The following is a 24060-nucleotide window of genomic DNA, read 5'->3' on the forward strand; positions in this document are numbered from 1 at the left end:
GGGGGGCTGCTGTGCCTTCTTGCTGCCTTTCCTCCGTGTTGGAATAGATTTAGCTTGTGCACTGAGGATCGCTTCCTTGAGAAGCAGCCACTCTTCTTGAACTCCCTGATGAAATGATCTGGGTAGGGGGAAAAAAGCCTATCATATGAAAGGAAACTGGATGAGATTGGCTTTCTAGCCTAGCAAAGCAGGCCAGGAGACAATATGACTAATACAAATTTGTCAGGGAGTTAAACACCAGGGAGGAAGAAGAGCTGTTTAAGCTAAAGAGCAGTGTTGGCACAAACATTGAGTTACTTTAATTTTCAGTTGACCTGGATGGAAAGGATTATATGAGGTGATGCCAGTGATAGAAGTCTTTGGATTCAGTGACCAGGGAGATCACTTCCACTCCTATGTTCTCTATGACCTTTTTAATAGGCTCAACCTAGGGTGTTGATCAAAATGACATTTTGATTTTCACATGTTTCTGGGCTTTATACTATTGCACAGCTCAGTTCTCCCTTGAGCTTTCTCAAGAGTGGCCATGTCTATGAGAGATGTTTACTTAGGGTAGACTAATCAGGTCTGCAGTAAATGTCTTGCATCTACATGTGTGGCCCTATTAGGGCACAGGAAACTAATTAACTCTGCAGCAAGGTAGTGCTGCAGAGTTTTTTAGCATGTGTAGATGCTGACCCAGCTGGCTGGGGCACGAGGGTGCTTCAGCGTGGGGACTGCCTGCTGGCTCCACAATGGAGGGCCCTCATGCCCCAGACAACTCCTCTGCAGCCTGTTGAGCTGGGTCAGAGCAGCCCTGGGTTTGAACCTTCACTGGCGCATGTTCAAAGCGAAATAAGCAGTTTATTGCTGCATGCTAATAGTATGTGTGGATGCACCCACATGAAGTTGAAGAGCTTCTTTCTTTTATATAAGCAAGAAAGGTAATCTGCAACAGTAACAAAGCCTAGAGAAATGAATGGGTGAATAGTTCTGGAAGTGGCTTGTGAATCAGAGATGCTACTTGGGAAATGATTGAAGCAGTTACTAATTTAGTGTGGTCCATAATTTATGACCAGTGTCCACAGTTACCTGGTACATTTACTTTCATTTTCCAAAGGCAAATAGATGACATCTGCCATCTGATGTTGTGAAATGGTTCAGTTAGGGCTATTGTTTCCAAGGCAGATTGAAGCCTGGAAGTTTTTGCAGGTTTGGGAATTGGATATTAGTTTAAGTTGATAGCATTATCGCAATGTGCTTCAGGACTGAATGAAGATGTTTTTAACAGCTTTAGCCTGATCCTCATATGGCTTGAGAGATCCATTTGGAATATTCTGGAGGTCCTCAGGAATTTTCAGTTTCCAAGTGGCATGTGTGTCTTTCTTAATTTTTGTGAGTGTGTTGTGTGTTTGCCACTGTTCAGCATGTGTTTGTTGTTTTACTGTTCCAGTTATGATTCTCATTGCAGCATTCAGCTGCATGGCCAGAGATGCAGTATGTGTGCCACTCACCCAAAATGGAGCTCGGTATGCCGCAGTCAAGCATGCTAATGCTTGTGCTGTTGTTCAGAGTTTACTTGCATCCGCACTGTATATTCTAGCTGCGAGTTTTTGGATGAGACTTGTCCCTGGTTTTATCTTTTTGCATGGCTTTTCCAAATGAACTTTACAAGCCAAGGTTCTCTCCAGTGTTACGCTTGGGTTCTTCACAAATTAGTGACAGCAAATGGTGACACTGAGTGGCTCACTGACAATTTTGTTGTTTAGATGATAGACTGCTGCTTAGCTGGGGAGGCACTGGGGCAGAGCTTCCAGTATTGAAAATATTCTGTCTTTATCTTAACGTAGATAGATATGGGGTCCTTGGGCTGGACACCCCTGAAGATAGACTAAAACAGCACAGGACTGTTAAACCTTCTCTATTCACTTTCAAACTGTGGGTAGATGTTGGTTCTTATGGGTGCTTTCCCATGTTTAAAGGGAGCAAAGGCTATTCCCCCATGCCAGCATTTGGGATCTGCCCTAAACATACAGCTAAGCTCATCCTGTGGCCCACACTTCTTGAGGACTTTGAGATAAATGCTGTCGTTCTGAGTGGGTTTTTGTAGCCCTAAGGGTCCTTTTGATTTCCTGGCTAGTATTTGGTGATGGCAAGTGCTCCATTTCACCACTGTCAGATGCTTAGGGAAAGTTGTTTCTGGATCTTTTGTTTGATCACCTCTTCAGTTTTCATTTTTCAGGTTTGGAGAAGGTATCAAGGGATCACATTGCCCATTACTTTTGATTGATATGTTTTACAAGATCTGCTCATTATGGCTTTGCCACTGGAATGAATGAAGTCCAAAAGTATCTACCATGTCATTCCATGTCTTCAGGCAGATGGAGGTCAACAACTCTTCAGTGCTTTTATTGTGTCCGGATCAACATTCTTTTTCAAGCTGTTTTGAAGAGTGCTTCTGTCTGTTGTTGCCAGGAAGGAGTATAATGGCCACAGTAAATGTATCAGAGCTGCCTTGATAAGAAGTTGAACAAAGCTTGAGCTGATTCTATCTTTAGCTTCTGTAGTGTATGTAGCCCAGTTGACTTTGCAGAAATTACAATATGATTTTGGCATTGGTTCAGTCAGTGATATTTCAAAGTTGATATGTGAAATAATGGGTCAGTGTTGGCTGCAAGGAAAGTATCCAAGCACTGTTTGTGAATCTTATGGAAGAATGCCACTATTGTTTTTTTATTAGAAAGCAGAGGTTTGGGCTGTGTTTAGGGTTCCACCTGGCTGAACAAGTAGCCCTTTTATTTAGAATTAAAGAGAAGATAGACATCTCAAACCAAGCACAGATTATGAGCTGCTCACCAGCTGTCTTGTATCCGGAATAGCTCCATTGTGAGTGGTGGTTGTAAAAGTCACCAACATACACAGCAGGTTGGGAAGATGGTAATGCAGGCATCAGCCAGTCAAAACTGGGAGGTTTATAGATGTTTGTTATAATCAGTTATCTGATTCATATCATATCAATAGATTCCCACCGGCTTGGATTCCTCTAGAACTGAGACTATATGCTTCATACCTCATGTTCTTCATAGCCATGAACTGTGCATGTTGCAAGTTATGCATAGCATTCAGCCTGAGCTTCTCGTAGAACAGTAACATCACTGTTACTCATCTTGAGAAATCTTGACAGAGAGATGCACTAGGTATGTGACAGATCTTCCACCTCAGGTTGGTACATAGGTAGACCTGCTCCTGTGGTTCCTGTGTGCTATGATACAAGGTCTCTTAGTATAGCTGATGTTGCTCCTTACATTTAGGAATTAACGTATCTGCTTATCGTTAGTGAATCGCGTATAACAGGAGCATCAGTTGAAAGTTATTTCTATGTCCCATTTCTCTGTGCTTGCATTTTGTCATCTGTGCTTACAAATATTAGTATATCCTAAGAGTTTGTGTGAATGTGCGTCAGTCTAATGTAGTTATGTGAAACATACACTACTGCAACTAGCCATGATCTGTTGGCAGTTTTCTGTAACATGATGGAAGCAAATCTTTAGAAAGGCAATAAGAAGACTGGCTTGGAAGGTTAGCTTGAGAAAAGCATTAGGAGCATATTGTCACTCATGGAGCTGGGGGTATGATGCAATAAGACACAAGAGCTAATAAGGAGTAATGTAATGCTGCATATCTCTTACTCTTCCTGGAATCTAATTATTTTCCTCTCAATTATGGCTTCTGGGAAATGTTATGCTGTAAAATGCTGAAAGATAATAAATTCTCAGGCACTATAAACAGAAATATTGTTCACTCTGCTACACAGTGACAGGTTTTTAAAAAAAAGTAAATTTATATCTTAGAATTACTGGAAAGATGGCTAATATTATTCTGTCAGGCATTTGTCTCATTATCTCCCAGCCCTTGCTTCCAGAATCAGTCTAATTAGCATTATGTCTTAGGCTGTAATATTTATGAGAAATATTGCAAATACCTGATCTATCAGTAGAAGCAGAGTACAGAAATCAACAGGGTGCTAGTATTTGAACAGAAGTAGCTGAATACACCAAAAGTTAGTGCTAGATAAGCTGAAGGGGTATAGGTCATAGCTGTGTTGGTCTAAGGACATAGGCAGACACAGTTCTTTGGGTAAATCCAATATATTTTATTAGACCAACTCAAACAGGAAAAAAAATTATTTGCAAGCTTTTGGGCACAAACACCCTTTGTCAGGCTGAGGAAGTGTTTGCATATGGTCTGTGCTCTTCCTGGATGGAGTGGTAAAGCAGGCATTGGCCAGTATGTATGCAAGAATGCCTGTAAATTAAAATGTAAATGGAGGTGGTCAGTTTCTAACCCTATAGAATAAGAAATTCCTTTTGAGGTTAAGATAATGAAGCTGGATTCTGCAGGATTCTGGAGTCCTGGTTCAGTTCATGACTCGACCCGAGATTTCCTGTGTGCCCTGCAGCAGTTGCCTAATCTTTCTATGCCTCATTTCCTCCACCTGTAAGTGGAACTGTTACCTCCCCACTTGATGATGCTGTTGTGAATGTGAATGCTTTGAAAGCATTCAAATACTGTGACCATAGAATTTCCTTGATTGAGTATGCATATGATTTTATTAAACAATTATCTACCTTTTGATCAAGCCTGTGGTTGGTTTAGCAAAGCAAGGACTACAGTGACCTGCTTAACCCCTTATACCTGAACAAATGAGGTATTTTTAATCACTGTGCTTTTTCAGACAATAATGCCAGTTAGGGATAAAAGGTATCTTATCCTTTCATGTTAATTGTATCAGTCATGGAATTTTTTATTCTTTTAGACTTTTGAGGTCAATTTTTAGACAGGTCCTCATTGAGAATCTTTTGCAAAACAGGAGAGAGATAACATTTTGAAAACAGGGGAATAGCATTGTAAATCTTCAAAAAAGTTGAGAGGAGCAAGGGACAGATTTTTATCTTCAACTGTTATTTTTGTCCATCTCAGCTCTACTCAGTTTTATTCATTTCATTACATAGCTACAAATGTGACTTTTTAAAGAGAAACTTAAGTTAAAAGCAACTGTATAAATAAAAAAAATGCTTTTGGGGGGGGCGGTTACAGAAACAGGAGGTGTGTGGAAACCTGACACTGCAACATCATATGCTTGAACCAGTGCAGAGAATTCCTCGCTATGAGCTTCTTCTCAAGGATTATCTAAAGAAACTACCAGAAGAGTCACCAGACAGGAAAGATGCTGAAAGTAAGTACAGCTTCCACAATCTGCATATGAACATGAACTACATGCAAACTACACAAAATATGAGGAGTCATATTTTGTGCTGTCTTTTACTTATAACTTCAAATAGTCCAAGAAGTAAAGGGGGCAACTGCAGAAACAGAGAAGTGAGTTAACTTAGGGTTACCCTATGTCCAGGTTTTCCCAGACACATTGTCTTTTTGGGTCCTCGCATCTGCGGCCCAGCGTTGTTTTTTTAAAAATTTGAACAAGTGTCTGAGATTTTGCTCTGCTCCGCTGATGGGAGCAGATATGGGGACTGGGGGTTGGAGGGCAGGGCTTGAAGACTGCCTGTGTCCATGTTCACACGCGCTCACGCTGATCCTAGGGGAAGCTGTCCAGGCTGCGGGCCTGTGGCAGGTCATGGTGGGGGGCACCTGCTCCTCCAGTGGGGAAGCGGGGTGGAAGGGCCCTTTCAGAGGTGGTGGGAAGCTCCATGGCCAGGCTGGCAGCACCAGGGCTAGTGCCCATGCTCTCAAGGGTGGGGTGGTTGGGAGACCTCTGGGGCCTTTGGTGCAATGCAGGAGCCCAGCCCAGAGTTAGGGGTGCCACAGGCATCCCCTCCTCTTCCTTCCAGCCTGAGCCAAGCCAGATTCGCTCTGCCACCACCTGCATGAGTCGGAGCCTCTGTGCTGTGGCCTGCTGGAGGGGGCAACAGGACTGGGGGGACCAGGGGGCTGCAGGTCAGGAATATGGGGCACTGGGGTGGGGGCTGTGGCTTGAGAGTAAGGGCCACCAGGAGGGTGGGGGCCTGTGGGGCTGGAGTGAGGGACAGCAGCAGGGCATTGGGGGGCAGGGGGCTGTGGGTTGGAAGTGTGGGGCACCAGCAGTACCAGGGGGCTGTGAGTTGGGAGCAAAGCACCCCCTGACAGGTGTCCTCTTTTGGACTGGAAATATGGTAACCCTAGTTAACTAAAATACTAGCCAAGTAATCACCAGGTGATTTTATCCAGCATTGGAAGATGTCAGCGGAACTACTGCTAGCTGGATGCTGTGTTACTAGAAATCAGGACAGCGTTAGCAAATAAAAACAATAAGTCTCTGCTCAGAGACGTTGTGCATTCAGGTTTGACCCCTTGGCTTGCTTCTGTCCAAATATAAAAGGGCACCTTTGTGATGGCTTGTGGGGAAAAAATAATTTGTTTTAGGAATGTTTTCTGAGGATACAAGCCACATGTCATGAATACTGGGGAGACAAAAATCTGTTTGTAATCCCCTCAAGAAGAGTCTATCATGTAGCGTGAGCCTTGGCAATTCACACACAGGCCCTGCTTCAGTAAAGCACGTCAACATATGCACATGCAGACTGAAGGAGAGTACTTCCTAAATTGTCCACTTTGTCTCTCATTTAATTTGGCTTCCTGTCTGGGTGTGTAAAGAAGTGAAGTGAAATATCATTGTGTGCATGTTGACCTGCTAAATGTGAAAATGCATTTCCAGGTATTCGGGCTAACAAGTGTTCTGTTATTCAGGGAAAAAAAGAAAGCAGTCGCTCTTCTGTAACAGCTTTCTTGCCACAGAAGGATACCTATCAGGCAAATAAAAATGGTGCTATTAAGCTATTAATCTTTAGAATGTATAACTGCTGCTACCTTTATTGCAGAATCGCTGGAGCTCATTTCCACAGCAGCAAACCATTCAAATGCAGCCATCCGAAAGATGGTGAGTAGAAACTGTTCAAGAGAATCATGATCTGGTCCATTAACTAAGATCCCTAGTTGAATCAATGATTCTCTCATTGCTATTAGAGGCTGGAAAAAAATTCAAATACAGTATATCTGGATTTAAATAGAAAGCAAGTTATCTTGGCCCTATTTCCCACGTTTACCATAAAACAGGTCTACAAACAGTTGGTTAAAGAACTGGAATTCAGGGAAGCATTTTGCAAATTAAAAAACTTCACAAAAATTATCCTTGTCTTTCATAGAAAAAATGTGACATTTAGAGTATATGAACAAGTTCTGCTGCTAAAGCATGCTTGTGGCTTTTCACCTGTAATTTTGTAATTTTTTAGACCTGCAGTCTTTTATCTGCATAAAAACATCTAGTGTATGCATGCAAAGCTGCAGACCTGTTTCTGAAAATTTGGTGTTAAATATCTGAAGTTGGGTGCCTCTGAATATCTGAAGCATCTGTGGAAAATTCTGCATCTTAAAACAGATTTAGCAATCTGTGGCCAGTGGCCTGAATCTGGCCTTCAAAACCATGTCATCTGGCCCACAGACTTGGGGCTTAAGCAGCGTTCAGTGGTGGGGAGCTCTCCTTCTGCCACCATGGAGAAAAGAAAAGGCAGTGGCCAGGCTCTATCACCCACCTGCCTGCCCATCTCTGGCCCACAACCTGAAAAGGTGCCAACTACTGTCTTAAAATATCAGGCCAGTTCTTTAATCGGGCTTCCATGGACCTGTTTTAATGTGCTTTTGGCCAGATTCAGTTCCATTTATTAGGCGTGTAAAGGGACATAAGGCACCTAAATGCAATCCTATTTTCCTCCTCATTTCTGCTTTAGTGTGGTTCAGTATTAAGAGTATGATGATGGTGTGTTATAGAAATAGATGCATGAATGGATTTTCAGGGACTTGAACAGGGTGGAATAGAATCAGACTTATATGCCTAAGTCCACTAAAATGTCTAGTAGGTAGAACTGCATTTCATCCATTGTGTGCAAAATAGACCCTGTGGTTGCAGATGGTAACTTTTTTGAATGTGTGCAAAAGTCTTCAGGAATTTGTGCATCTAATATTTCTAAAATATCAAATAAATGCCTTATTTGTGCCTACAAATTATTTGTAGGTAAAGTAACATCCCTGTCAAAATCAAGCCCCTAAAGTCCAGCATCTCAGTAAGGAAATACAATGAGAATGTATGATATTCTTGGAAGATATTATCTTACTATGAAATTGCTTTGGAAATATTAAAATTGCTGCCATATATTTTCACCCCAGATAATTTGTATTATACTTCTGTTTATTTAATTTCAAATTACATAGGTTTTTTTCTTTTTCCCTGCCTGTCTATTCAGCTTTCTCTAAAATAGCCTCCTAGCCTTGTTATTTTGAATACAAATTATTCTTGGCAATGCATTGAGTTACACACTTGTTACACTCTGTCTGCCCCAACTAAAGGAAGTAGTTATAGCTTCCTCTTGTCAAATTGGCTGACGGCCATATTACTGTGTTCCACCTTCGCTATGCCTTGAGACATCATAAGGCTGTTTCCTGTTGCTGTTACAGGGAGGGAACCAGCTGATGTCTGAGTCCTTTCAAATGTCTCAGAGAAAGACTATTTAGAAACCGTCTATTTATGTTTGAACTCTCTGTTCTTTTGGTAGAAATAGCTTCAAATATATGTATATTCAACATTGGGCCTTTAACTTCACTACGGGTATTTCATTTCAGCTACAGTGGACTTGGTATGTGTGGCCATATCAAAATAGGATATTTGATAGACTTTCAGGAATATGAAAAAAATACCCCACTACCCCAGTGGTGGGTTTTGTGTGGAATGAGGAAGTAGGGCTGTGCGAAGCTTTGGTCCCTGACTAGATTCGGTGGAGATTCAGCCCAATTTGGTAACTTAATCTCCGAATCCTAATCAAATCAGGAAACCCTTTAATCTCTATGAATCGAATTGGAACCCTCCAAATTGATTCAGATAGATTTGGAAAGATTCAGAGATTCGGACATAGACACAGCTTTAAATGTTTTTTCTACATACCTCAAGGTAGCCGGTGGCTCATGAATGCTGTGATGGTGGTGCGGATGGAGCGTCCCACATGAGCACAGGGGAGCTCCCCAGCGCACTCGGTAGCAGAGCCAGAAGTGGACCAGAAGCACTTCCAGTCTACATCTGGATCTGCTGGGGGTGGGGGTGCTGCACTACAAATTAGCAGCACAGTGAATACCTGCATGTGCGATGCATACAGTTTGCAGTGCCGCAAAGCACACGTACGCGCCTATCTGGATGCACACATCTGATCTTTCCTAAGGCACTTTTTATGCATTAAATTCCGTTAGAACAGGAAAAGAGGTAGGGTGGTGACAGCGAGCAGGTAGTGAGGGTCTAGTGTTTTGTATACCACATGCATAAACCACTGAGCCAAATCCTGGGATCCTCAGTTGTGCCTCCTGGGTCTGGGGGTGCTGATTGCTGAGCTGGGGGTGGGGGTGCGGGAGGGCCCTCCAGTGCGCTCCCCACTGGACCTGGGAGTAGGCTGGAAGTATGTCCGGTCCACTTCTGGGTTCACCACCAAGAATGTGGAGGGCTCCCCTTGCACTCCTGTGGGATGCTCCATCCACCCCAGCATCACAGTGTTCACTAGCTGCACTCGTACCTCAAGGTATGTAGAACAAACATTTAAAGCTGTGTCTGTGTGCAAATCGCTGACTCTCTGAATCAGCATCGAATCTTCAGATTCGGCTGAATCAAATCAGAGACAGTGATCCAAATCAACTAATCCAATCGCTGTCTCTGATTCGGGCCAAATCCAAATCAAATAGGGCCCACTTCACACACTCCTATGAGGCAGTTATCAATGGAAGAGGTGTTATCAGAGCTATCCAAATGTAAGAAATCTGAGAAGTTTGGGGTAACTGCATTTATTCCACATAGTCATAGCAAACCAGGTTCTTAATCAGTTCTAGATAATCTTCATCCAGGAAACACCAACTGTAGTGAATTGCCTTGCAGTTAGTGGGAATTTCCTTAAGGAGAACTTGGAAAGAAAACTGAGGATCCCAGGATTTGGCTCAGTGGTTTATGCATGTGGTATACAAACCACTAGACCCTCACTACCTGCTCGCTGTCACCACCCTACCTCTTTTCCTGTTCTAACGGAATTTAATGCATAAAAAGTGCCTTAGGAAAGATCGGATGTGTGCATCCAGATAGGCGCGTACGTGTGCTTTGCGGCACTGCAAACTGTATGCATCGCACATGCAGGTATTCACTGTGCTGCTAATTTGTAGTGCAGCAGAGTTTTCTTGACACTGGAAGATCCCAGCCAAAAAAGCCCGTGCCAAAAAAAAGTGGGGGGTGTGCTGCAAAAAACTGGAGCTTGGCTGGCCAGAGCCACGCTCCAGCTGCCAGCTAGACTCTGCATGCCCAGATTGCTGTCGCTGGAGCCCCGAGAGGCACCCAGAACCTGAGGCAAGGCTGCTGGGGTCAGCCCAGGTACTGGCCCCAGCCTCCACTACCCCACCAAGAGCATTTTTCCCCACACTAGCCCCAACATGTATTAGGGCAAAAAACACTGGTATGAATTTGTGCCACTGCTTTTTTCCCTGCAGCAACTGCGCGGCCCTTCTCATGGAGAAACTGCCAGTTTGTATCAGGTAGAAACCAATAACTAATTGCTAACAGCTACACACTGTATGTGCACCCAAAAGCATCAGGCAAATCACCATGCAAAATGAGTCTGTAACCATAACAGAACTAAAAGAAGTACAAGAGCTGTGGCAAAATACTCTAAATCTGCTAGAGTAGGATTAAAAGAATCTCTGCAGCTTCCCCTGATGATTTTGGAGGAAATCACAACTGGTTGCTTCAAAAAACCATGTTGCATTTCTTTCACACTAAATAGCTTAGTAATAGCAAAGCTGTTTGTGCACTTTATGGAGTCTCTGGTTCTTCTCCCTTTTCAGGGGATAGAGAAACTCTTCATGGACTACGTTGCTTTTTTTCTCACTGGTTGGTTGATCTGCTTGCTTGTTTCCTGTCTTTTGGTTTTGCATTGCTTTGGTGATTTTAAGTGTGTTGGTGGGCATGGTGGCAGTAAAGGCAGGTGTTGGTGCGGTGTCATGATGTTTGGGTGCCAGGTATGCACACTGCACTAAACACTTCTCAAACTCCAACTTAATCTGCATGAATAACTTGGTGTACTGTGCACAAATGTGTGTATATGATTTTTTTTTTTGTGCATAGACCTTTGCCTTCACTCTTGGAACACTTGCCCTGAAAGATTTATCTACCTGCTAAAAGATACATCCACCTGCTACCACTTTAAAAGAACTGAAACTCCCCAAACACTGCAGTTGCTTAGCTGATTTTGCAGCTACTTGGAGATGTAAGAATGTTTCCTATTTCTGTTTGCTACAGCTGCTGTACTACTTGGGGTAGCAGGTATCAGTGGATGATCTAGTCACCTTGCAAGACAGCTTGTGGAGCAGGTAGAGACAGTGTTTACGGAAGTGTCAGATTTAGCTCCTGTGTAAAGAGCTTAACCAAGGCCTATGCAACACTTAAATTGCACTAAGACCATATTTTGAGAACTTATAAGCCATGTGCTGGTCCTCCACATAAGCGAAATTTTGCATGGGAAGGCAGTGATTGGACCCCAGCAAAGGCCCCTTGTGGAGCCACCATAAATTCAGGGATTGCAGCCTTCTGTAAAAATACTAAGGATGAGCCTGCATCATGCTACAGGTAGATTTCATTAGCATCAGTGAGACTACCAGAGCAGCTGAAGTATTGCCGTGAGATAGAAGAGATCTTGCAGGGGAACCTAGACTTAGCCAGACTGTGGGAGACAGCATAGGCCAAGGTTTATATTGTGTTACAGTTGACTTGTCATCAAAATCAAACTCCAAGAAAGATTTAAGAGGTGACTAACTTTGGCCGTGTGTTGTGTTCCTTGGCACAGTGGAAGAACCCTACTTCCTTACCACAGAACAGTGGTTCAAAGATTCGCTATGATGGAATTGACATTAGGACTTTAAATTATGAAGATCTAAAGCAGTGGCTCCCCACCTTTTTTTGATGTGACCCTAAATCTGGGTCACGACCCACACCCCCTCCACCAACTCACTCATACCCAGCGGTGCCAGCAGAGCCCAAGCCTGGCCGGGATTGCAGGGGGCAGTGGCTGCGAGACCCCCCACAGACCATGCACCGGGAAAGCCCCGCAGGCGAGAGGGGTGGAGCAAGGGGCGGACCCCCCATGACCCTAATTTGGGTCTCAACCCAAATTAGGGAGCCACTGATCTAAAAAGTCTTTTAAGTCATGTTCAAATATACTGGCCAAAGATGCCATTGCTACACTTCAAGCAAAGAATGACTCAAAGGTAACCACAATAGAGAACTGAGAGTATTGGAGCATGGAATAATAGTTTATTTTTAAGGGTATATATTTCAACATCCATCCCTACATCTTTGATTTCATGCCAGTCTGAATAGTTTATGGCTTCCACAGCAAAGAATATTTTAAGTAATGAACAAGAGAAGTAGTTTTTTTAAATTGCTTGTTCAATAGTTGTAATCTTCTGTACCTACAGGAAAAGATGAACAAGCTTTTAGAAGTATATGAACGACTTGGAGGTGAGGAGGATATTGTTAACCCAGCCAACGAACTCATTAAAGAAGGACATATCCAGAAACTCTCAGCAAAGAACGGTACAGCTCAAGATAGGTACTTGTTTCTGGTAAGTTTCTTGTATTCAGTGTTGCATCTATTAATTGTTTCCCTCTTGCAGCAATGGTCTCCTTCCTCTGATCACAATGCAGAATACTAATACAGGTTTCCCTCACTTTATGCGGGTTCTGTATGTGCAAATTCGCTCTTATGTGATGACCCTTTTATACCAAAAATTTGTTATATGCAAGGTAAGTTCACTCTTATGCGATCAGTGTGGTGGAAGCCTGCAGTCGGCTGCTTTGTGGGAGTGATGCACACCAAAATAATAGTCTCCTGTATGGATCTGTGCTCTTCACTTGTTGTCTGCAACACATGTTTCTGTAGTAGCCATCCCCATTATGGTAACATTCACCACCACTCTGTGCTTTGTGCACTGTCTGCTGTTGGGGAGTACCAAAATTGTCTTGTAAAAATGGGTTTGGGGTCAGTACAGTCGAGGGCTTGGAACGTAGCCCTATTTGTTACATTGTCAAGTGGGTTCCCTTTATGCAAATTCGAGTTATGCACCATTTTCCAGGAACGCATGTACAGCATAAAGCGAGGGAAACCTGTACATCTATATCCAGTTCCCTTATGCCTTATGCCTCCTTGTATTCTTTACCTGCCATCTCTCTCCCCTGACAACTTCTTCCATTCATGTCTTCCTATCTCCACGCTTAAATTGCCAAGTTCTTTGAGAGAAGTAAGTTCCCCATCCCATTCCTAAGAAGCTACTTCTCTTTAAACTTCTTGAGCAAGAAATAATCCAACTTCTGCTGAAATCAGCATAGCAACTCTAATTTTCTTCAGAAGAATTTAAATCAGGACCCGAAACACTATGGAGAGAGATGTCTAATAGGCCCCCAACCCTGCAATAATTGCAAGTATTTGCAGGAGATGACAATGGCTATGCCTGATATTATTTCCACCCTGACCACTTCCTCCAAATAGTGACATCAGTGGTTTCACTCAATACCTTAAATCTGTCCTTAGAAATTTCTTTCCTTTTTGAGGTTGATTAAGCAAATCAGATTATTTATGATAGCTGCATTTTGTTATGAGGGAGACCAGTGCTCCAAATCATATTGCTGTCAAAATGCAACCCCATCTTACCTGTATTGCCTAATTTATACCTTCCCCTATTACAGTTCAACAGCATGGTATTATACTGTGTGCCAAAACTGAGGCTGATAGGCCAGAAGTTCAGTGTTCGAGAGAAGATGGACATTGCAGGCTTGCAGGTTCGCATCTGCTTTTTTCCTGTTTTTGTACTTCCCCCAACCCTTAATCACAGTCCTTCTCTGTAGCCAGCAGAGGGGCTATACAGTGGCTTTAGGGCTGAAGCTATTTTTCAGACACTGGTAATGCTTCTGACAATCAGACAGCTAGACCTCCTCACAGAATTATTTGTCTCTCTGTGCTAACCCTTCAGCAAATTCTGTCACCCTGGAGAGCTGGGATTTCAGTGTCAGTGATGCTCAGATTAAATTGGTGTCGCAGTATTCAGCTTTTTTACTTTGCAGCTTGGGGTTCTCTTTGGAAATGAGCTCAGACTTGAAGGCCTAAGGGCTGGTAGAATACAATCAGAAAACAAAAATTAGTTCAATGTCCTTAAGGGGCATATCAATTGAAGCTGGTGACTATGGGCTAACACGGGCATATGTGAGCTTGTGCACTATTTCCCTATGATCTCTTCAGGCTTTACTGAGGAAATTAGCATTCAGATATGTTGCCTCAGGTACCTCATAAATAGAAGTATGCCACCTATTTTCTAACCTCTCCTCTTGAAATACTGTAGACTAGAACTGCAGGTAAAAGTTCAGAGTGTAAGAAAAGATTTATATCCATCTTTTAGTTAAGTGTATTTGCACAGAGTATGGGGGCTGGTGACTAGGGCTCAGAGGCATTACAGTAATAGAAATAAGTTATCATAACAACAATAGCAACACCGTGCAATAGTATTCTCAATAACTCAAATTGTTAGAAAGAAAGAAAAGATCATTTCTCAGTTGCTCTTCATTTTGAAGCACTGGCACGTCTACACGTGTGCTTAGATGCACATTAGCCTATTTTAATGTGTGTTGAAGCATCACATAAAAAACCATGCCTTTTACTTAATGTGCATTAAAATAGACCAATGTGCTTAAAGAGCGTCTGCCTTAGTTAAAGCTCATTTAGCCAGTTTAATGCACATTTTTCTAGTACCTCACAGTGGGTGTACTAAATTTAATGTGCATTAACTAGAGCTCATACATGTATAGATGCACCAACTGAGTGCTACTCTTCTTAGACTTACCCTCATATGGCCACCACCCAGAGTTGAGTGACAAAATAACTGTTTATCTCATATAATGAACTTGGAAGTCCTTAATTAGTTTGCAAGCTCTCTGATGTTCAGACTGTCTTTTTGCTGTCTTTATATGTAGCAAGTTCAGTGTGGCCCTGGTCTCTGAGTAGAGCTGTTTGGTGCTGTTACAGTACAAAAAGTAATGAAAGGGATCCTTTCTCATTTCAAGCTGTCTGCTGTATTATTTGGGTAGTCATCTCATCTTGGGGTATTCAGGATTTGAATGTGATGCTTGAGAGCTGTTAAAAATGACTGAAATAAAATGAAGAAGTGTGAAATACTGGCTTATTTCTACCAGGTCCAAGAAATTGTCAAGCAAAATGCCTCTCATACATTTTCAATAACAGGAAAAAAAAGATCATTGGAACTACAAGCTAGGTATGATGTTTGTTCAGCCTTCTGAATTTGTGGATATGAATATGCACATTTATTTTTGATTTAGGGATGTGATTGTGCTAGAATGATCTAGTTTTAAACTACAAGATCAATAACAATGATTAATTATGTAAAAAAGGGAATTTGCTGTTATTAAGTTGTAGCCTACTGAAGTGTCACATTGATTTGCTTTCATTGTTGAATAAGCAGCAAGAAGTTATGAATTTTTTGTAATTATATTTGGTAATAATATTAGGGTCTATTTTTCATGAGTTTTATAGGATAACTGATTTCAAAATTAAAGTTGCTGATACATGTGAAGTTGTGAAAATGTCAATACTTAGTTTCATTGAACATACAAAAAACAAGGCAATAAGTTTTTTTGTGTTTTTTTGTTCTTGTAGGACAGAAGACGAGAAGAGAGAATGGATTCAGGTTAAGATACAAACTTGCTTATATTGATTGAAATGTCTACATCCCCCAGTTCATTCCGTTTTCACATTATCTAGTTTGAATTTGAATACATGCATTTGAATTTAAGAAGTTAGGTAGTGTGGTCTGATTTGGGTGGGGGCTGTGGGGAGAGGGGGTAGAGTTGCACATAGTCTTGGTAAATCCTGAGCTGTCATTCTGATTCATTTGCTAACTTAGTGTAACCAAAGACACAGTTCCATGTCTGTAATGGAGATGGAGATCCATATTTCTGAGATATGTTTGTACATACTTGAAAGTGGAAAACTGATTGATTAAAACCTTTGTAAGAACAAAGAACTTTGGCAGTGAGGGTTTTTTTTATTATATCAGTTTTCCAGTGAAGCAATAATCCTAACAGTTTCCATAAGAAAATTTTTCCAGGACGCATATTGTAATGTGTTTTTGTTCTTCCTTTCATATTTCAGGTAATTCAAGCAACAATTGAAAAACATAAACAGAACAGTGAAACATTTAGAGCTTTTAATAGCTCTTTTTCTCAAGAAGATGAGCACTTTCCTGACTCATCAGTAAGTATGAGAGAGAATACGTATCTACATATATTTCCTTTCCATATTTTGCATATCCTTTACCCTGGCCTGATATACAGCCAATGCTATTTTAATACAATAGTCTTGTTCTTGATTTTTATGTTACATTAGTATGCAGTCAGCCCCCATTTTTTTTATTGTGAAATGCAGATCAGTCATAGTTATCCAACCATGCAGGTACAAAATATATTATCAGAGTAATTCAGTGCAGAGGCCCATCAGTCATGTTTTTCAGACTAGTAGCTCATTTAGCATAACAAGTGAATTCTTCAATATTATGAGTGGTTGGCTGTCTGGAATGATGTTTGTGTGACTGGGGGTTTTGCTTATTATCTTTTTTGAGACATGTATTTTGTCAGGAGATTCTCATACTGTTTTATTTTAAAAGAGTTCTAAGGAATATGGCAGTTTTTAGATCTTTATCGCAGTTTTGATAGCACTATCATTTGTAAATGTAAATGCATCTCAACGATAGAATTCTATGACTGTTCTGAAATACCTGTAAAAAAATAACATCTACCATATTTACTCGAATCTAAATTGACCCTAAATTTAATACAACCCCCCAATAATTAGATTTTATATATGGAAAGTTTGTAAAATTGGATAATTTTCCAGATAGATAGTCTAATTATTGGAGGGTTGTCTTGAACTTGTTACGCATAAAACTTTCCTGTCTTATCTGGCACCCCCTCCCCACAACTTCCCACAGTCTCTGCCCCTTCTCCCTTGCTCCCCAAAACCTCTGCCTCTTCTCCCACTTCTCCCTGCAGTATCTGCTTCTTTATCCCCCTTTTCTCCCCATGTAACTGTCAGATGCTGTTTGGGGTCTATTCCCTCCCTGGAGCACAGCATGTGGAAGTCTGACCCTTGCTGGGCCATGCACCAGTATTGGCACTGCTGATTGATCAAGCAGGGGATGGAATTTCCCTGTACCCTGTGTGCTTGACAGTGGGAGGGGGCAGGGGGCAGAAGCTGAAGTGAGCAACTGGAAGAGAGAGGCAAACAGCTTCTGTGGGTCTGATTCTGGCCCAAACCTGGGCTCAGGGCCAGAGTTGCAGCCTCAGCAGCTTCCTGCTCCCCTCCCCTCCCCCACCCTTGTTCCCTCCCCCCTCTGCTTTGTATACAAATCTAAGATGAGGAGCTTTTCTCCCCATGCTGACTGGGGGTTGCAGACTTGTCTTAGAATAAAAGTAAATGCGATATTAAGTTCTATACATTTCTAAGAGTAGAAACCTAAGGGATTTCTGTTGTGTCTCAGCTCTATCTAATTTCAAGACCTTTCCATAAGGGTTTTAGTTACTGTGATCACATGAAGACGATAATAATGTCCCCTCTGCTGCTTGATTGAAGGCAGTCACTGAAATGATGGCATTGACCAAAGCCAGAGTGGGAGAGGGCACTGGAGGAAGAAATTTTCAGAAGAACTTGAAGCACAGCTGCCTTTTGGAAGTAGAGTTTGTTCCTGAAATAAAAGGTCATGTGGCTTGTCCCTGACACAGGGGCTAGGGACAGACATTTAAAAATCCTGAGGTTGAATTGATTACAGGTTGATTATAGGTTAGTCTAACCTGCAAAACTTGAACCAGTTTGGATGTGCCTGCATTTCATTTCAGACATGCCTTCAGTGGCTCAGGCTAGAAGCCGGGGGTGCTGGAGCAGCCCTCCCTTCCCTGCAACCATGCTGAGCTGAGGTGGGGGCATGGCTAGGCCCCTGCAGGATGCTCTGATTAGGGATGGGTGTATACCCTGACCTTGCCTGCACCCTCCAAGGCTTTTCCCTGCTCACTGATCAGGGGGTGGGAGTGTTGCTAGACCCTGCATCTGTTGATGATACTGGGATTTCCAGTCTCCCTCTCCCTGCTTCTTCATACTGTCTGCAAACCAGGTCATTTCTAACATCTTTCTTTATCCCCCCTTGAAGACTGACAGATTGCAGCCAGCGGCCAACAGGTTGCTTGTCAGAAAAAAGTTTATCAGCCCATCAAGTCCTACAAAAGAAAATATCTCTCTCATTAGTTTCAAGCTCTTCTTATCTGTAGGGTGCATTTGCATTTGCAAGCTACTAGCTGCCTGCCCTTTGGTCCAGTGAAATTGGAGACCCACACAGACACCTCTCAACATAATCTAGCATGGAATGGGGGGGAGGGGGCATGACTAGATGCTGGGTCCCTGCGCTAGGGCCCCTGCTGTGGAAGAGAGGCAGGAGTGGGGATCCCTTTTTGAGCAGCCACGTGGGGGAGGAAAGATGGGAGAGCAGAGAAGGGGGAGCAGGTGGAACCTTGGCAGCCACTGCAGTCCCTCAGCCAGCCATAGCAGTCATAGTGCTCTGGCTAGGAAGGAGAGCAGTGGGGTCAACTCTGCTCCACTGGAGCAGACAGCACAGCCCAGCTCAGGGGTGTAAAGCATGTGGGATGCTGGGGGACTCTGATTTAACTTAAACCAGGAAGGAGTCTAGGACAGATATTGCATAAATCTGTTTGACCCATATCAGTTAAGTCTGATACTACATTCAACCAGGTTCATCTCAAACCAGTTTCAGCCATTCTCAAACTGGTTTTATGTGCACTGAACTTATGCTCTGTTACAGGTATAAACCAGTTTATGTATAATGTCTGTCCCTAGCCTGGCAGATCTCAAAATAGGGAGGCCATATCCATCTACACAGAGTCCTGGGGACATTTCCTGTCCTAGCTCTCCCTTGTACAACAGATTCATTGGTATCTCACTTGTATGTGAGGACAGGACACCCTTGAGGAGCATTCTGCAAAAAAAGCAACGTTGCACATTTATTAATCACTTGATAACATCCCATTTAAAATATGACAAAAAACAAAGAAAAAATAACTGCCAGTGAATATTTGGGTTCTGCATAGCTACTGCCAGAGCCAAAATGCTCTAATACAGTGTCGTTTTTGATAAATAGCTGAATTAACTGGCAGTCTTGCTCTTGTTCAGTTAGAGACTGTCTGCTTGTCTTTTATAAAAATATTATATTTTTAAGTTCCAGTTTATTTTAGGATTTTGCTAATAAAACAGTTACATGTTATACTCTAGGAGTTCATAAAAACCAAGCAGGGAAGAAATCTAGTTCATTTCCTGGCTGATATGAGTGCAATATACATACTAATTTTCTTTATACCAGTTTTTTGAAAAGGTTGGGTTATCACCATAATCAGCTTCAGGCTCTCATGTCAAGCTAAATGTGCTACAAATCGCTATCAAAAAGAGATGCATGTGATCGTGTGAATAAAGAAACTGGGCAATCTCAGGATAGCAGTTTTATTACACTGATAAGTTCATCTTCATTAGAAGATTTTGGGCAGAATGGCTATGTTCTCACAACCTGTATTTTACTTTTGTATCAATTCATATAAAGAGTTCACTGAGTTCTGTTGTGATCCATGGTTGTGATCCACGGTTCTGCATTAGATTGGAATGAGCCATTGCTCACTCTTCTCTGAGAACCCTGGATACTGGGCCCTACAAACTGATGGGGAGGAAAAAAGCAGAAGTATATTGAGACTTCCTACTCCAGGACCTTAGTACTTGGTGGCTGATAAGTTACAATGTTTATGCAGAATTTGAAGTTCATAGTGGCTGCTGTAAGGTACAAGAGTCAGTCTCGTATATAAATGATTCTTAATACTTGTCTTAACTGAATTTCCATAGCCTTGTGCTTTGCCAAGATCAGACATTAATAACACACAGGTTTTTTACCCACAGCAATGTAAATTAGTCTCAAACCAAACACTTCAGTTCCACAATAGGTTTAGTAAGAACACACAAATTTGAAAACTGGGCTGATACTGCATGCCACTTCTTCCTGAGCTCCTGAGAAATGAGTCCCCTTATGTTTGCCAGATCATGTCCAGTTCTTTCCACTTTCAGAAAGAAAAGGACCAACCTTAGTCTAGAGCTTGAATCCCAGCATGGGACAGAGCTACTGTAGGTAGTGTTTTCAATTAGGATTTGAAGATTTCATTATGAAATAGAGATCCTGTGTCTAATTATAAAAATCAGATCCAAATTTCAACCCTCCAGTTGTCTTTTCTGCTTGTCATCTACAAAGGTGTGCACAGGTCTTCTGCAGGCTTAAACAGACATTTGCATGTGCAAATCGGACAGGAGGGATCGACTTTTAGGTTCTGCCTGTGTCTCTACTATACTATAGCAAAATTGATGAAAGCGCTTTATTAATGGGCTATGGCAGAGCCCCGGTTTGCACATGGATGGCATGCATTTGCAGGATCTAGTTACTAGCATGGAGGTAAAAGCATTGTGTGTATGAAGTGAATAGTTGTACATGTCACATTTTTTCTCAAGTCTGAAAATATGCATGCAAGCTCTGACCTCTGCTAGAAATGGCCAGGAGAGGGGATATGAGAGGTTCAGGGAGGAAGCTAGGCTAAGTTAGGGGCTGGGAGACACTATTCAGTCGTAATTGTGCTCTGCTATTGTGCTGATTGAAATTACTGACTGATAAAGGCTGTGCAGATGGCCAGCAATGATTACATATTCCATGAATATCTCTTGTTTGTTTACAGCCTTCAAAGGCTCTGAGCCCATCTGCAGATGTGGGTTTCGCCGTCACTGTTAACCTCATCCTCCCTTTCTGACTCCTTCCACTGGTTTTCACAATCACCTTTTGTCTCTTACTGTATGTTTGCACAGATGTGGAATAGTGGGGTTGTAACTTTGCACTACTACAATACAAGTACCAGACTAATAATTGATTCACCCTCTGGAATGGGTAAAGATCCAGCCTAGTTACTGGCTGTTATTTTGCGTCCTTCTCAGCACTAGCACATCCCTGGTGCTTCAAGGAGTCTGAGTGCTCTGAGGTTCCACTGCAGCATGGACTCTTTCAGGAGAAGGGCCTGCACATTTTTTCAGTCTCCATCTACCATGCTTTACAGCTTCATAAATATCATCTCTTGCTAAACAGCATAGATTCATAGACTGTAGAGTCGGAAGGGACCATGAAGGATCATTGTGTCCGACCCCCTGCCCCTGGCAGGAAAGAGGACCGAGGTCAGATGACCCCAGCCAGGTGACTGTCAAGCCTCCTTTTGAACACCTCCAAGTTAGGTGATACCATGGCCTCTCTTGGAAGCCCATTCCAGATTTTGGCCATCCTTACTGTAAAAACATTCTTCCTAATGTCTAACTTGAATCTACTCTCCAGTAGTTTGTACCCACTATTCCTAGTTACTTCCTGGGGCGCTCTGGTAAACAGTGCATCACCAATTCCCTGCTGTCCTCCCCTGATAAACTTACAGGCGGCTATAAGATCACCCCTCAGCCATCTCTTTTAAAGGCTGAAGAGATCCAGATCTCTCAACCTCCCCTCATAGGGTCTTTCACGGAGACCACTAATCATGCAAGTGGCCCTCCTCTGAACCCTCTCCAGATCCTCTGTGTCCCTCTTGAAGTACGGCACCCAAAACCGGACACAGTACTCTAACTGCAGCCTAACCAATGCTGCATAGAGGGGGAGCATCACCTCCCTCAATCTGTCGGTCATGCATCTGCTAATACACGACAAGGTGCGATTGGCTTTATTGATGGCCTCATTACACTGCCAGCTCATGTTCAGCTATGACTCCAAGATCTCTCTCAGCCTCTGAGCTGCTGAAGAGGTCCTCCCCCAACCTGCAGGTGTGCTGGGGCTTCCTCCTCCCTAGGTGGAGTACCTTGCATTTATCTTTGTTGAACTGAATCCTATTTCGTTCTGCCCATTGATCCAACCTGTCCAGGTCAGCCTGTATCTGCTCCCTGCCCTCCAGTATATTAACTTTGCCCCATAAACTGGTATCATCTGAGAACTGGGAGAGAGTGCTCTCCATGCCTTCAACAAATCACTGAAGATATTAACACCGGTCCAAGGACCAAACCCCGCGGGGCCCCACTGCCTACCTCCTTCCAGGCCGAGAACAACCCAGCCACCACCACTCTACTTTCCCCATTTGTTTTCAAAAAGTTAAAGGCTTGTGATGTGTGAGAAGCATTAATGCATGTGATATTGGACGTCAGCCAAGGAAGAGCCCTGGTGTGTCTCAGGCAAAGCACTGAGCTCAGTGAAAGCCGGCCTCCCAGGATCTGGCAGCTGTGTGTCCAGTGATTAGTTAGATGCCCAGGAATTTTCATCAATTTTCATCTCTTGGTGCAGTATCTTGGACAAATAAATGAAAAATGACCAGTCTGTATAACAGATTTGGAAATGTTGAAAGTAACGTAAGGGCTTTAACTAGGCAAATTGGCAGAAGTGCATCTACACTTTCCACAAGGAAGGAAGATCAAAATACATTTTCTCTGGAGTGAGACTGTTTCTTTTCATAGAGTTATTTGTTTCCCTCTGGAGAAAAAATATTTGATGCCTGGTGAGCTGGATACAGCTTGATCCATTATTAGAAGGTGCATTTAAAACACAGATGAGAGCCTAAGAGACTAGCAGATATCAGTTGCCTAACAAAGTGGGACAGAAAACAGTGCTGGGACATGGTACTTGAGGAAATGGTAGGGCGTACTGAACCAATATTAGTAAAGCTCTTCTGAGATCTGTATCTCAAGGCTGGAGAGTGCTTCTGGGAAAGTGTAGGTGTTGTATATACATATTGTTTTGGCTTGGGGCTCCAGGAGGCACTGTAAGACAGCTAGGATGCTTTACCTCTTCTTGGGGAGCATTCTTCATATCCATGTCAAAGTTCACATTCCCTCCCAGCAGTGTATACACTCTCTTGAAACCCTGTCACAGGTGTTATCCTTCTTGCTAAGCAGGATTACAGGAAAAGTCTCAGGGCTGCTCCTTAATTGACTAAATAGGGTTCTTGTTGAGAGACCCAGTTTGCTCCTTAAATGTTCTCCAAAGACAATAGTGTTGCCTGTCTTCACAGACGCCTGTTCCCCTGATTGGATATAGGGAAGTGAACAAAGATTTCATCCTTTTGAGTAGGTGTGATCCTTCCTTTAGCCTTTAGTGGGTAGTGTGACTCTGCTACTCTGCTATTGTAAGTTTGCAAGCATCCAGACCACATCTATACCCAGTTGGCTTGTCTTTGCTTTCAGTGTTGCAAATGCACAGTGTTCATTCCAAGCAGTTTCTTAGTTGTGCTAGGATACAAATAGCCACCAAAAAAAAAATCAGAGTTAACAGCTTTTACAATTATACTATTTCAGCCTGGTTTGTTTACAACAAAGAAATGTACTGCTTTCAAATGAAATTGTAAGGAGTAAAGTACATAGTGTGAATTCTCTGAAGCTTAAGATTGTCTAAGAATGTTAGATCTATGCTTTATATGTTTCTGAAGGGCTTGTAGGAAAAATGCATGAATGTCATAGGGGACTCAATCATAAATAGAGCCTTTTCCTTAGAGAATATTCTCCTCAAGTTTAAGGCAGAGTATTTTTGCATGTGGTATGTCTGTGGTGTTTAGTAATTGATATTTTTGGTTTAATTAAATACATTGCTAAAATATATTTATGTATTTTCCTGCATGTCTTAAAAGAATCATTTATAAATGCTTACATGGGCACAATTGGATCGTGCCCGGCCTCCTGGAACTCCCGCCCGGCCGGGATCGGGCCCCCGGTTGACATGGGAATAACGCCGCCGGATCGCTAGTCGGCATCGTTTATGGTCGGAACTACGACGGTATCTGATCGTCTTCGAACC

The 24060-nt window shown here is 42.5% G+C and overlaps 1 protein-coding gene across 2 annotated transcripts in view; it reads left to right on the forward strand.

Annotated features, from left to right (window-relative positions):
- FGD3 (FYVE, RhoGEF and PH domain containing 3) overlaps positions 1 to 24060 on the forward strand; it is a 177106-nt gene that overhangs the window by 125028 nt on the left and 28018 nt on the right. For both annotated transcript variants that reach the window (XM_019536933.1, XM_019536934.1), the window contains 7 exons: positions 5077 to 5215; positions 6855 to 6913; positions 12523 to 12669; positions 13790 to 13882; positions 15287 to 15366; positions 15768 to 15798; positions 16263 to 16364. In XM_019536933.1, coding sequence (XP_019392478.1) covers positions 5077 to 5215; positions 6855 to 6913; positions 12523 to 12669; positions 13790 to 13882; positions 15287 to 15366; positions 15768 to 15798; positions 16263 to 16364 — 651 coding nt within the window. The remainder of the gene's footprint in view (positions 1 to 5076; positions 5216 to 6854; positions 6914 to 12522; positions 12670 to 13789; positions 13883 to 15286; positions 15367 to 15767; positions 15799 to 16262; positions 16365 to 24060) is intronic.

The sequence above is a fragment of the Crocodylus porosus genome, unplaced genomic scaffold (genome assembly GCF_001723895.1).
Source record: "Crocodylus porosus isolate Cpor-Errol unplaced genomic scaffold, CroPor_comp1, whole genome shotgun sequence".
In the NCBI taxonomy this organism is placed as follows: Eukaryota; Metazoa; Chordata; order Crocodylia; family Crocodylidae; genus Crocodylus; species Crocodylus porosus.